General features: G+C 40.1%; 1 protein-coding gene across 3 annotated transcripts in view; it reads left to right on the top strand.

The window, feature by feature from the left end:
* The window catches only part of LOC145480650 (dynein axonemal heavy chain 5-like), a 175,897-nt gene that overhangs the window by 130,519 nt on the left and 32,568 nt on the right, over positions 1-12,810 (top strand). For all 3 annotated transcript variants that reach the window (XM_081458932.1, XM_081458931.1, XM_081458933.1), the window contains 18 exons: positions 513-734; positions 1,650-1,783; positions 2,436-2,565; positions 3,220-3,338; positions 3,731-3,834; positions 4,636-4,831; positions 5,264-5,504; positions 6,279-6,478; positions 7,081-7,234; positions 8,079-8,242; positions 8,914-9,145; positions 9,641-9,778; positions 9,910-9,987; positions 10,233-10,379; positions 10,895-11,067; positions 11,342-11,432; positions 11,841-11,928; positions 12,310-12,497. In XM_081458932.1, the coding sequence (XP_081315058.1) occupies positions 513-734; positions 1,650-1,783; positions 2,436-2,565; positions 3,220-3,338; positions 3,731-3,834; positions 4,636-4,831; positions 5,264-5,504; positions 6,279-6,478; positions 7,081-7,234; positions 8,079-8,242; positions 8,914-9,145; positions 9,641-9,778; positions 9,910-9,987; positions 10,233-10,379; positions 10,895-11,067; positions 11,342-11,432; positions 11,841-11,928; positions 12,310-12,497 (2,799 nt within the window). The remainder of the gene's footprint in view (positions 1-512; positions 735-1,649; positions 1,784-2,435; positions 2,566-3,219; positions 3,339-3,730; positions 3,835-4,635; positions 4,832-5,263; positions 5,505-6,278; positions 6,479-7,080; positions 7,235-8,078; positions 8,243-8,913; positions 9,146-9,640; positions 9,779-9,909; positions 9,988-10,232; positions 10,380-10,894; positions 11,068-11,341; positions 11,433-11,840; positions 11,929-12,309; positions 12,498-12,810) is intronic.

Raw genomic sequence — 12,810 nt, 5'->3', positions numbered from 1 at the left:
GTGACTTACATAACAACGGCATTCTTTACACAGACACAAAACAAAATGAAAAGTAATGATGTGTGGCAAATCACAAGAGTAACAGTAACCACAAAAGCAACAACAATAACAGCAAAATGGATTTGACCAATCAGACCTTGAAGTAGAAACGTGCCAATGGTGCTAAATGGAAATGCACACAAGAAACAAATCAAGTCACAAACAATCTTGTTTTGTGCAAATGGGAAATCTGATAGTTTAGAACAGTCGTATCAGTTGCTGCTGTTAGCTCTTGTTATAGCTAAACATTACTAAATTAGCCACCTCAAAGGTTGTTGGTCAATAACGTCTTTGGAAAACTTTCTGGAATGAATACATGCGATTGTAAAACAGCTTGTTTCATGTTCATCGTCAGATTCGGTTTCCGGTTTTCATCGTAATAAAGTGAAACTCGTATAAAGCAAGTTCTTGAGCAAAGTAGACCAAACTGTAGCCCATTCCTCGTAATTAATCTTGCTTTTTGTAATTTTCAGGATCCCAACACAAAAGTCAAGGAATTCATGGAGTCCAAGCCATTGCTGTCAGACTTTGATGCACAGATCAAGTATTATCAGCGGCTGGAAACTCAGATTGAGGAGTTACCTGGAAGTTATCACATTGGACCTGTTGAGTATCTCACTGATAGAATCAAAGAAGCTTTGGTCACTGAAACTAAGGCCTGGAAGCAGGCATTTGGCAAGGCACTGGCAGAGAAGGTAACTAACTAAAACTAAATATTTGTGTTTGATATGTTCATTACTGAGATGACAAATGTTATGTTGAAAAAATGCTAGTTTGTTTATCACTCGTAGCATAGCAGTGTTTTGCCATTACTTGTTATCATACATTTGGTTATGTATGGGAATTTGCTATTGATCTTTCCATTACTTGCATTTTTGTTTCGATTTCTAATAAATTTGAAAATAAATAAATATATAAATAAATAAATAACCTTCATTTAATAGTCATAGGCCAGTGGGGCCGAGCAATTAAATATCAGAAACAAATCAAATTAGACATAACAAGGGTAAAATTTAACCCAACTGGCCGAAGGCAGACCAGTTAGCGATTAACACACGAAGCTAAGTTGAACTAAGGTCTACTGTGAAACAACTCCAGTTAGAGAAGGGGATCTGAACCCGTTACCTCCGGATCTCAAGTGCAGCGTCTTAACCACTCAGCCACGTTACCTACTCCTCCTAAACATAGCTGAAATCTCTTTTACTCTGAACGGAGAAATAAGTCGTTGAGGATTTCTTTACATGTGCGTGTTCATGATCAACCTCAAGAGTTCTTTGATCAAAATACAAATGTACGTTGGAAAGCTGTGACGATGAAACGATACCAAGAAGCAGTCTCCCTGTATAGGTTGTTAACCTATGCTTGGATAATAAGAAGTCAAGAGTTTCGAAGACAAAGAGACCCAAAAGGCCGGAAGCGTGGCAATAAATTGCACGCGTTGTCACAATGCGTCTATTAGCTAGTGATATTGCTGCCATGTGTCTCTCTGAAACTCTTTCAGATCTGAGATATTTAGTGTTAGAAAAAAAGTGAAAATGATGTGTGGGACATTGATGTGTGGGTTTTTGACTACTGCTAAAACAAGCACTTGCTTCTGGTTTGTTTTGCAGGCAAGTGCAGACATGGAAGAAATCTTCTTGTTCATTGACAACCTCAACAAGCGACTTGCGCGTGGTATTAAGGATCTTGATGATGTGAGAAGCAGTATGGCTGCCCTCAGTGAGATACGAGAGTCGGAAATAAGGTTTGTGTTGGTGCATCATCGGGAAGAAAAGGGTCAGAAACAGACTGAAAGTGCCATCAGCTCTACTGATTCAAAACACCATGTTTTTACCGCCCTTTCGGGGACATCTAACAAAGGAGCTGAAAAATTCCATGCTAATGGTGGAGGAATATAAGTATGTTATTTGCCGGACTGAACGGCCGTATTGAGATAAACTGTGTGCGTAACCGTACTCAAAACCGAGGGCACAGTTTTTCCCAATAGGGAACGACCACGGACCATGGTCGGTCCAAATAAGAGACGGGTCTCGGGTCAATGACCAGATAGTAGCAGCTACTTGACCCAGCAAATGAAATAGAAAATTATATTTAAAATAATTATAACAATCTCTGTATGTACTCTATAATTTGTGAACTAAAACAGTTTGCAGCCATTTGTAGGAGTTTGATGAACGTTTTTAGCTGAAGGGCAACTGGTTTTCACAGTCAAGCAAAACTTTTTTAACAGAACTTCTTTGTCACAAAATGCTTAAATGTTAAGCATCCCAGAGTAAAGGGACGTGTGTTTTCTCAGAGTATTCATAACCAAGGTGATTCAAAGGCTCGCAATGTGAGGTTTTATGTCTATAAATATGTCTCGTCAAGTCGTCCTACACATTTTATTTTTGCTATAGGATTGACATGACAATTGGCCCGATTGAGGAATCATTTGCTATGATGAATCGCTATGGCCTGGTTTATTCAAGCAGTGACGCTGAAAGAGTTGATGGTCTGACTTACGCGTGGCGTAAATTACACGCCCAGGTATGTGTCGTTATTTTTCGAGGTAGTTTAAAATCAAACAGGATTTTCTGATACGTGGAACTTTGCAATGTTGTGACTCGATGTTCCATAATAAAACAACTGAGATGCTATGCGCGCTCTCATTGGTCGATAGCTGTGTTCAGATGAGGGTGTGTAAACACGGTGGTGACGTTTTAGATTCACGCGCATTTTTGAGAAATATTTTATAAAAGCAACTTTTTCCATGTTTACATTGCCTAATCTAAGTAAGTAAGTAGTAAGTAAGTAAGTGGGGGTTGGCAGAATTCTTGAAAGTTACGTAAACCCTCGACTGCGTCTTGAGTTTGCATAACTGTTGTTTAGTTTTGGAGTTCCACGCCTAAACCGAGACCTATAGGCGGGAGGAAGTCCTTTAATATATCTAACGGATAGCGGCAGCGATAACTTTAAGGCTTGCTAACTGAAAGACAATAGACCCTTTGTACGACTCGGTCACAAGGGCCAACAGGGCCATTTTTACACTTGGGTGGAGAGAGGCACTGTGAGAGTAAAGTGTCTTGCCCAAGAACACAACACACTGTCCCCGGCCAGCTCTCGAACTCGGACCAGGAGTCCACCGTCCCTGCCACGTGTTGTTGAGGTATAGAATTAATATGTTTGTTTGTGATTTTGCAGGCTGGTACAGTAGCAAGTCACCTGCTTCAGATCCAACCGACATTCAAGGCTGATCTCTTGGATGGTGTGGAGAAGTTCAAAGTTATGGTCACCTCATTTGTTCAGGAGTACAACGAAAAGTAAGAACTCACGGAAAATTCAAATCAATCCATCAAACTTTATTTAAATATGGTGATATAGAACTACGAAACTTGGTCTTGATTTAAGCACATGAGGGAAAGATTGAAATCACATAACTAAAGAACAAACAAGGTAGTAAGTAATGTTAAATCGGAAATCATTCTGTTATTCTGTCTAACATCCCACTTAATGATAAGACCAAACCGTTTACGACGTGCTTTCTCTTGATCATGTTTAAAATCATTGAACAAGCTAATTTATTGGCGAAATTCAAGAATCGTAAGAAACCGTCTTCCCCCACTTCCCAAATATCTTTTCCCTTTGGTGTCGGGAGCACAAACAAATGTGACAATACCAAAAGCAATAAGAAGTTTTCTTTTTTGCATCGTAGAGGCCCCATGGTACCAGGCATTCCTCCACGAGAAGCTAGCGATCGCTTGGGCATTTTCCAAGCGCGATTTGACGAACTGTGGAGAAAGTATGAAACGTACTCTGGTAAGCGTTATGAGCTTTAACACTGTTCTTTTGGTCACGTTCGACCATAACACAATCAACTTCCGCTTAGAGTGATGAGAATTGGTCACCAACAATGTCTTGTTTGAGAACTACACTCAGCCAAACGTTAACAGTAGATCAACTTTTAATTCACATGCTGTCGAATGCTTAATTCGAACAATGCCTTCAATAATTGTGAATAAACGGAAGGATACATTCCGTTGTAGAAAGGCGGCGTTTCCTACGTCATAACGCAGACATCAAACCCTCTTCCTGACAAAAACAAATTGAACAAATAAAACAAAACAAACAAATTGGTGAATTTGGTAGTGATTTGGTACGCCGGTTACCGTCGTGTTCGAGAGTACATTTTGCAACTCGGCTCACAATAAGTGCAGCTGAAGGTGTCTCAATACAGTTTTTTCTGGACCATGCTAATAATTTTCAATCAGCTTTTAAACAGTCTTCCCTCAGCTGGATCGATATGAAAGTTTCACCAGCTACTGGAAATGGATTGAAGTTTGGTTTCGTGTATTTCGTAAGGCAGTCGATATTTCCATGGAAACGATAAACAAAAAACAAAAATTGAAAATTGGTAACACATGAATTTTGCGCGAACCAGATGTGATATGAAAAAGCAAATACCAGTGCCTTAAATATGTTGTATGGAAAGTAGAATATACAACAATTAAAAAATGCTGCATGTTTTATCCCGAGTAAATCGTAAAAACATTAGAGTTGTATTGCTGTTATTGTGTCATTATATTTCTGATTATGATATGGTTTTAATGTGATTTTAAGGTGGCGAGGAGCTGTTTGGTTTGACAATGACTGAGTATCCAAACTTACAGAGAATCAGAAAAGAACTGAGCCTGCTTCAGAAACTGTACAACTTATACAACTCTGTCATCGATAATGTCAACGGTTACTACGACATTCTGTGGCAGGAGATTGACATCGAGAAGATCAACAATGAACTGTTGGAATACCAGAACAGGTATGTTTGGGGAGCAGGGATGGTCCCTCCATTCTTGAAGTCACCCCCAAACAGTTTTGGAGAGCAGGGATGGCGCAGTGGTGAGAGCGCTCGCCTCCCACCAATGTGACCCGGGTTCGATTCCAGCCCGGTGCCATATGTGGGTTGAGTTTGTGGTTGGTTCTTGCCTTGCTCGGAGAGTTTTTCTTCGGGTTCTCCGGTTTTCCTTCCTCCACAAAAACCAACCCTCCAATTCGATCAGGATGGATCGAGATCAGGAAAACCAGCCAAGGCTGATGCGGCTTCCTCTCTACATATTGTTTTTTTTTTTTTTTTTTGAATAGTTTATTGGCTGTCATATGTAACGAATGAATCTTTAAAAGGCGCGCACCAGAGCAATCAGTCAACGTTGTTGTTGTATCTGAGCTCGACACACCTATGATTTTGTTTCAGGATTCGCAAACTGCCGAAAGCTCTGAAGGAGTGGCAAGCCTTTTTAGACCTCAAGAAGACAATTGACGATTTCAGCGAATGTTGTCCACTTCTGGAAATGATGGCTCACAAGGCGATGAAGCAGCGCCATTGGGAGAGAATCTCCACCATCACCGGTGTAACGTTGGATGTGGAATCTGAGACGTTCCAGCTCAGACAACTGATGAGTGCTCCTTTGTTACCAAACAAGGAAGACATCGAGGTACATTATGACGGGATACCGATGCTATTACACAGTTTGTTGGCATGCCTTGAGCTGTTGGTTTCACTGCTTCCTCGTGCATCTCTCTCTCAAAACAGTAGGGAAAATAGTGCGGTTTTTCAGTGCCAAGTCTTTGGAGAAACCCGACTTTAAAAAACCGCTTTATTAGCTCAAGTCGGATTCAAATTCATAGACCAACAATTTGGCCTCATTCAGGAATGGACCTTTCTACCGATGTTACGCAACATCAACAGTTTTTCTTATTTTTGAAATAAACGAAAGTTCACCTCCATAATTCAATTTATCATGTCGAATTTAGTAGATCTACGAAGGTTCATAAGAATCCGCTGCAAACTCGTAAAATTGTGGGATCCCAAACCTGGCACACATTTCTTTGTAAAAATTGGCAAGTTAGGGCTCCCATATTTTTATGAGTTTGCAACGAATTCTAGTGAAACTTCGCATATTTACTACACTCGACATTATAAATCGAGCGGTGCGGTTTATTTTTTGTTGGAATCAAAAAAATCGGAAAAGCGTGATATCGGTAAAAAGGTCCATTGTATATTAACAATAGTTTCATCTCTTTCTCTCGCTTTTGCCAAATGCATACACTGTTTTATTCGCTATCATTCCTGAAAACGAATATTTGTATGATTGTAGCCTGCAGCAGCAAACCAAATGCGATCAAGGCATATCAGACTAATGGACTTTCAGTTTATATTATGGTGGCCATTTTCTATGCTCATGAAACCCTTTCGTTGCTTGTTCTAGGATGTTTGCATCGCTGCAGTGAAAGAACGTGACATTGACTTCAAGCTGAAGGGAGTGGTGTCTGAGTGGAGCACGCAAGTGTTTTCATTTGCAAACTTCAAGAATCGTGGCGAGCTGCTCCTCAAAGGAGGAGAGACTTCTGATATCGTGTCCTTGATGGAAGACAGTTTGATGATACTCGGTTCTTTGCTTAGCAACAGGTACATAAGGAGCAATACTGAAATTATGGGAAGGCGACTTTTCAGCAAAAAAAAAAAAAATGATTATACAAAGTTAAGGAAAGGTTATTTCATTAGCGTGAAAGATCAATATTATACATAAGGACGAAACTAGGAACAGTTGAAAAATACTAAGTTTACTAAAAACTGTTAAATTCTTCACCGCAGAAAATACGGTAACTTAGTTTTCAGCTCAAGTTAAGGCCATGTTCGCAGATTTAATACGAACAACTGTGAGAGCCGAAGTTTCATGGATTGAAATTGTTAGTTAGTCGTATTTTTACTGCGAATGACTCCAGCATGAGCTCAAGACAGCCAGTGACTGTAGAAAATTTTAGTGTAGCATCTAAGGTGCATATATGTTCATTACATGATCATCGTTAGTTTTGTAAACAAGATCAGATAATTTCTGAAGTTTTGAAGGACGTTTTGTTATTTTCAAACATCTATTTACCTTAACTTAGAGTTGACTGTAGCAGCCACACAGTCAATTATTTTTCACGTTTCTTCCTGAACGATTGAGCAGTGACCCAGATTAATATGACAGAATACGCCTTTGACGAAGGAACCTTTTTTCCTTAAAGGTACAATGCTCCATTCAAAGCGGACATTCAGAAGTGGGTAGCGAAACTGACGGGTTCTACAGAGATTATCGAGAACTGGTTGGTTGTGCAGAACTTGTGGGTTTACTTAGAGGCTGTGTTTGTGGGTGGAGACATTGCGAAACAGCTACCTCAGGTTTGTTAAATGTTTTGGAGACTTGCATAGTTATGACCCTATTTTGCAGGTTAGGTCGTGTTCTATTGGGATCAACCGTTTCTGGTTGGATGTTTTTTTTCGTGTTCTATTGGGGAAAACCGTTCTCGGTTGGTTTGGTTGATCAACTTGTTCAATCGGCCTCAAACCAGGTTGAAACGGTTGAAAAAGCATTGGCAGTTTGTTAACTCTCGAACGAACTCGAACACGGGGGTCTGGTAAGGACTATTCCCAGGAGTTACCGCGTTTCCACCGAAAACGTTTGGAAAGGTGTTCTACTGAAAAAAGTCAACCGTATCAACCCCACTGCTTGCGTTTAAAACTGTTGATCCCGATAGAACACGACCCGAATGTCCCATTTTTTAGTTTCACCTAACCTTTCACTACGAAAAGCTATTAAGAAGGAATCCACCACAAGTTCGGGTAACAAGTGGACAAAAACTCTGTACCGAGATTATTTACTTCGTATTGCAAACTTCTGTGCGACTTTTAAATATCTTCTCAAAAGAAATCATTTCTAACTACACCAACTGTCGAAAACAAATTTTGAAGTTTGTAAGAAACACTTGAAAGTACGGGTGAAATATAACTGATGCTGAAATTTTACTTGTGTTTGTACAGTTTCTCTGAACTTTCCCATGGGAAATTGTTTTGGTGTTATCTCAGGAAACGGCTTATATCTTTAGCTTTTAGAAAATGCAAAAAGGACTGTAATATATTGAACGTTATTCTGGTACAAGGTTTTTGTCCATTAAAAACTGAAATCGCTCGATTTCCTACCAGATTTCGTCTTAATATTGTTTTCTTGTCATTTTGTAATCCACAGGAAGCAAAGCGTTTCAGCCAGATTGACAAATCCTGGGTGAAGATCATGAGCCGAGCCCACGAAAACTCCAATGTAGTGCAGTGCTGTATGGGTGACGACACGCTGGGACAATTGCTGCCACACATTCTGGAACAGCTCGAGATTTGTCAGAAATCTCTCAGTGGGTAAGCAAGGAAATATTATTACTGCCCGGGTATGGAATTAAGAAGGGTATACAACCTTGCTAACTTATAATGGAATGATAGAAGGGAAAGTGGTTGGGGGAGACCTTTGTTTGGCGTGAGCGGTCCATGTTCATCAGAGAAGTCAGAAAACAAGGTAGTATACCGTTATGACACACTTTGTTGTAGGTCGGTGGGTCGGTAGATCGGTCGGTTGGTTGATCAACCATCAAGCGGTGTAATAGACCCCATATTCATATTCTCGGCATTGGAATCGAACTAGCTTGCAATGGAAGCTAACGCGGCCGGGGAATATCATTAAAAAGAGATCAATGTCATTTGCATTTGAAAAGACTCCCCGCATTAGCCTCACTTGTCCTCACAGTCCAATACCGAGAATATGAAAATGGTCTTTTCTTACTACTTCGTTATGATTGAGTATTACGCAAATACTAAATATTGAAACCATGCGAGAATCAAAACTTCCCTCTGTGAATATTTACCAACAAACGACAAACTTTCCTTGTGCGATGATCAAAAGACACGATAAGCTTTGTTTCAAAGGAGTGTTTTCTGGCAGCAACTCCATAACTATCAGTTGTGTAGCTTCCCAGCTTGTCATTATCCATTTAACAACTTGTTGATGATGAATATTTCTTGTTAACAATACAAAGGTATCTGGAAAAGAAGCGCCTGGTGTTCCCACGTTTCTTCTTCGTGTCAGATCCTGCCTTGTTGGAAATCTTAGGTCAGGCCAGTGACTCACACACTATCCAGGCTCACCTGCTTGGTGTGTTCGATAACGTGAAGACAGTTTCGTTCCACGAGAAAGACTATGACAAGATTCTTGCCATCAACTCTCGCGAGGGAGAGTCTGTGAGCTTGGATAATCCAGTTATGGCCCAGGTAGGTCTATGGCTACTGATCATGTTGTATACAAACAAGTCGAAAGTTGCGTATATCTTTTGACGCATTGAAGACCAACTCAGCAGTCCTACACTCCATATCGGATCTGTCTGCTGCACGCAGTAAAGTAAATAATTAAATTAGACAAAGGTCTTGTAATTGGACACCACCTCTGCACTCTTTGGTGCCGTCGTCGAAGAATGACGTAAGATTACGAATATGATGAAAGGGAACGTTCATGGATGGGGACCACACCCAAGTAATGGTATAATGGGTACACTTTAACAGCAGCAGAGTTTCATCATTTCATCATTTGTAGAAACAAATAAGCAATTTAAGACCTTTTTTTCCACTGTAGTGTGCACAGGTGGGGCTATATCCATGGGAGAGACATCAGAACGCAGTGAAGTGGGCCATATATGGGGAGGGATTACCTGTGGGGTGCGCTCTGTCTTTACGTTTAACTTTATTGGTACTGCAACTCCTTCGTTCTAGGGAAATGTGGAAGTGTGGCTGAACACACTTTTGATGGAATCCAGATCTTCTTTACACTCTGTCATCCGCACCGCCTCGATTGCCATCAAAGATCCCAGTTTCAAGCTCAAAGATTTCTTGGATACTTATCCAGCACAGGTAAAGCGGCTTTGTTACTGTACTGGGGCTATATGTTGTAAATACACTGACCAACATGTATGTAGCTTGCGGTGAACAAGGCAAACCGTTCGGCGTCACACTAACTCCCCAATATCATTTCTTGTCTTCAGGTCGGTTTGCTTGGAATACAAATGATCTGGACAAGAGATGCAGAAGACTCCTTAACATATGTAAAATCAAACAAAAAGGTAAGAGAGTGTTTTTGTGGGCTTGTTTGATGCGGTGACGTAAAGCTTAGATTCCAGATCTGGTGGTCTGCGTTTGATCGCTAACAAGGGTCGTTGCGTCGACGTAGAATATTTCATTGATACTAGCGGAAAGGGAATAAAACGAACGTTGATTAAACTGGTATATGTAATTATCTTATCTCTGGCGAAAAAGGTTGCAGTCGTCAATGATTCATCTTTAAGCAAGCGTTATGCCTTTCTTGTAGATCATGGATGAGAGAAACCAGTTTTTCTTGAACATGTTAAACGAGTTGATCGAGATCACCACACAAGAATTGACAAAAGTGGAACGTGTCAAGTTTGAAACCCTTGTCACCATTCATGTTCATCAAAGGGACATTTTTGATGAACTGGTAAGAAGGAATCTTTTGTCTTTGTCTTATACTATTAATGTGTCATAATGTGGTCCAGACACGACTAGTTAACCTGAGTGTTGGAGATGGCAAGCTAGATAAAGGTGATAAGTTGGCAGTTTAATTGACAGGAGCGCTTGGGAAACTAACAGTAGGTAGGTCGTGTAAAAAGCGTGTGAGAATGGTTTGTAAAGATCAGCGTGTTCCCTCCTCGCATTAAATTTTGGCCATGGTTGTTGATTTTTCCTTGTTCTGAGTGTTCTGTTGTTTTTTCCTAGCATGTTTCCTTGGTTTTTCGTTTCCCTAAACACACGCACATTTCTAAATGCAATTCGATCTGGATTCAGGGTCACCAAGAAAATTACACATTTCCATCAATTATATATGACAGTTTTCACCGTCTGTGTCAGTAGTTAGCCGCTTCTTATCAATTTTAGAGTAAATCTGGTCCCCTTTGATGACATTCAAAGGAAGGGTATAGAGTGAAACTCAACACATCTTCAATGTCTCACCAGTGTCGCAAGAATATCAAGGTGCCGACAGATTTCGAATGGCTGAAACAGTCACGATTCTACTTCCGTGAAGAGACTGATGAATGTATCGTGTCCATCACTGATGTTGACTTTTCTTATCAAAATGAATTCTTGGGCTGTACAGACAGACTCGTCATCACTCCCTTGACTGACAGGTAAGCATGCTTTCAAAAAGTGAAATAAAATTTTTGTTGTTGTTGTTTTAAATTTTTCGTGTCGGTTCTGTAAAGAAAACGATGTTTGATCCTCCCTGAGGAAGCCAGGAGAGGTTTTGGTTCTTTGGACATGTGCGAAGAAGAGTTAGTTACATTTGTTTACGCGTCACTCATCACACTCATTATTTACAGACTCACTTTTCGCGCTAGCAGTTATTCCACGCGCTTCCGTGTTTTTTCTCCCTGGAATCTAACATTTTTACCACTTCCTCAGATGTTACATCACTCTGGCCCAGGCTCTTGGAATGTCAATGGGTGGTGCCCCTGCTGGGCCGGCAGGAACTGGAAAGACAGAGACAACAAAGGTAATGGTTTCACAACATTGACAGGCTGGTAGGTTGTGCCCAAGCCAGGGAATTCCTACAGATAAAGACACCAACGTCTGTTTCATAGATGCCAATGGTGTTCGAACCGCAAAAATATACTGTTGCAGTAGGAGCAATTTGCAGTATTAGTTTGCAAATGTTACGTGTTTCTTGCAATATAATTGGCCTAAATGCAAACCATACAATTTCTCCTTATAACAGCGTAACTTTTTGATACAATAACTACAAATCTGAATTATTTTAAGTTTAAAACTAGGCCCAGCCCTTTTTAACTATATGAGCAGTAAACCCTACTACTTATACTACGAAACCATGTACTATGTTTTGTATTTGTTTTTAGCAGTAGCATTTCAGTCTCTTTAATATTCGTTTTGTTTGTCTTCATAGGATATGGGTAAAGCCTTGGGTAAATTTGTTGTCGTCTTCAACTGCTCTGATCAGATGGACTACCGTGGCTTGGGTCGAATTTATAAAGGTAAATCTCTTTATTCAGAGTCCCATTAAAGAGTTATTGAAAGACTAGTGTGAAAATATCTTCAGAGGGAGTGTCGAACAGCTGTGATGGATACAATTGCGCTCTGCTCGTCGTTTTTGCCGTTAACGTTTCTAGTTTTCCCAATTATTACCTTCAGTAGGTATATCTCTTCGGATTCACTGAAAGCGTTTAATTTGTGCTAAAGATAGTTATAAACAAATAGCGAATGATTTTTGTCACCAGCTGACACTGTGGCCTAAGAAGTGATCCACAAATCGAACGTTTCAGTGATCAATAAAATTACGTAAAGGTTTTCAGCAAGAATTGGAAAGAAACATTAAAGAGTGAATTGTAACGGGGGTATATTCTTTGTTCCAACAGGCCTAGCCCAGTCAGGCAGTTGGGGCTGTTTTGACGAATTCAACCGTATCGAGCTACCCGTGTTGTCAGTGGCTGCACAACAGATTCACGTGGTGCTCACGTGCAAGAAAGAGCGAAAGAAAATGTTCATATTCACTGACGGTGACGAGGTTGACATGGACCCAGAGTTCGGCATCTTCTTGACAATGGTAAATAACTGTCACGTGGGATAGAATACGTGACTTATTGCTCTAAGAAGCTAATGAAGGTTTCTTTGAAATGTCTGTTTGTTTTCATATTTTGCCTACTTTCATCTACAATTGCAATGCACTGCCTGTTACATTGACACCCTTTGAAAATATCTATTTCCAGCCATGCTTATTTAATATTTATCCGCTTCTAATAATTCAGTTAATACGTCCTTTAGTCTAACGAAGGCTGATTAATAAATATTTAAATTGAAGTTTGCTGTCGTTTTTTCCTTTTTTTTTTGTCAAATTTTCTTAGAAATGTCTGAATGGG

Source organism: Orbicella franksi, chromosome 3, assembly GCF_964199315.1.
Source record: "Orbicella franksi chromosome 3, jaOrbFran1.1, whole genome shotgun sequence".
NCBI classification, from domain to species: domain Eukaryota; kingdom Metazoa; phylum Cnidaria; class Anthozoa; order Scleractinia; family Merulinidae; genus Orbicella; species Orbicella franksi.
The sequence above is the reverse complement of the archived record's forward strand: the minus strand, read 5'-3'. Positions and strand labels throughout refer to the sequence as shown.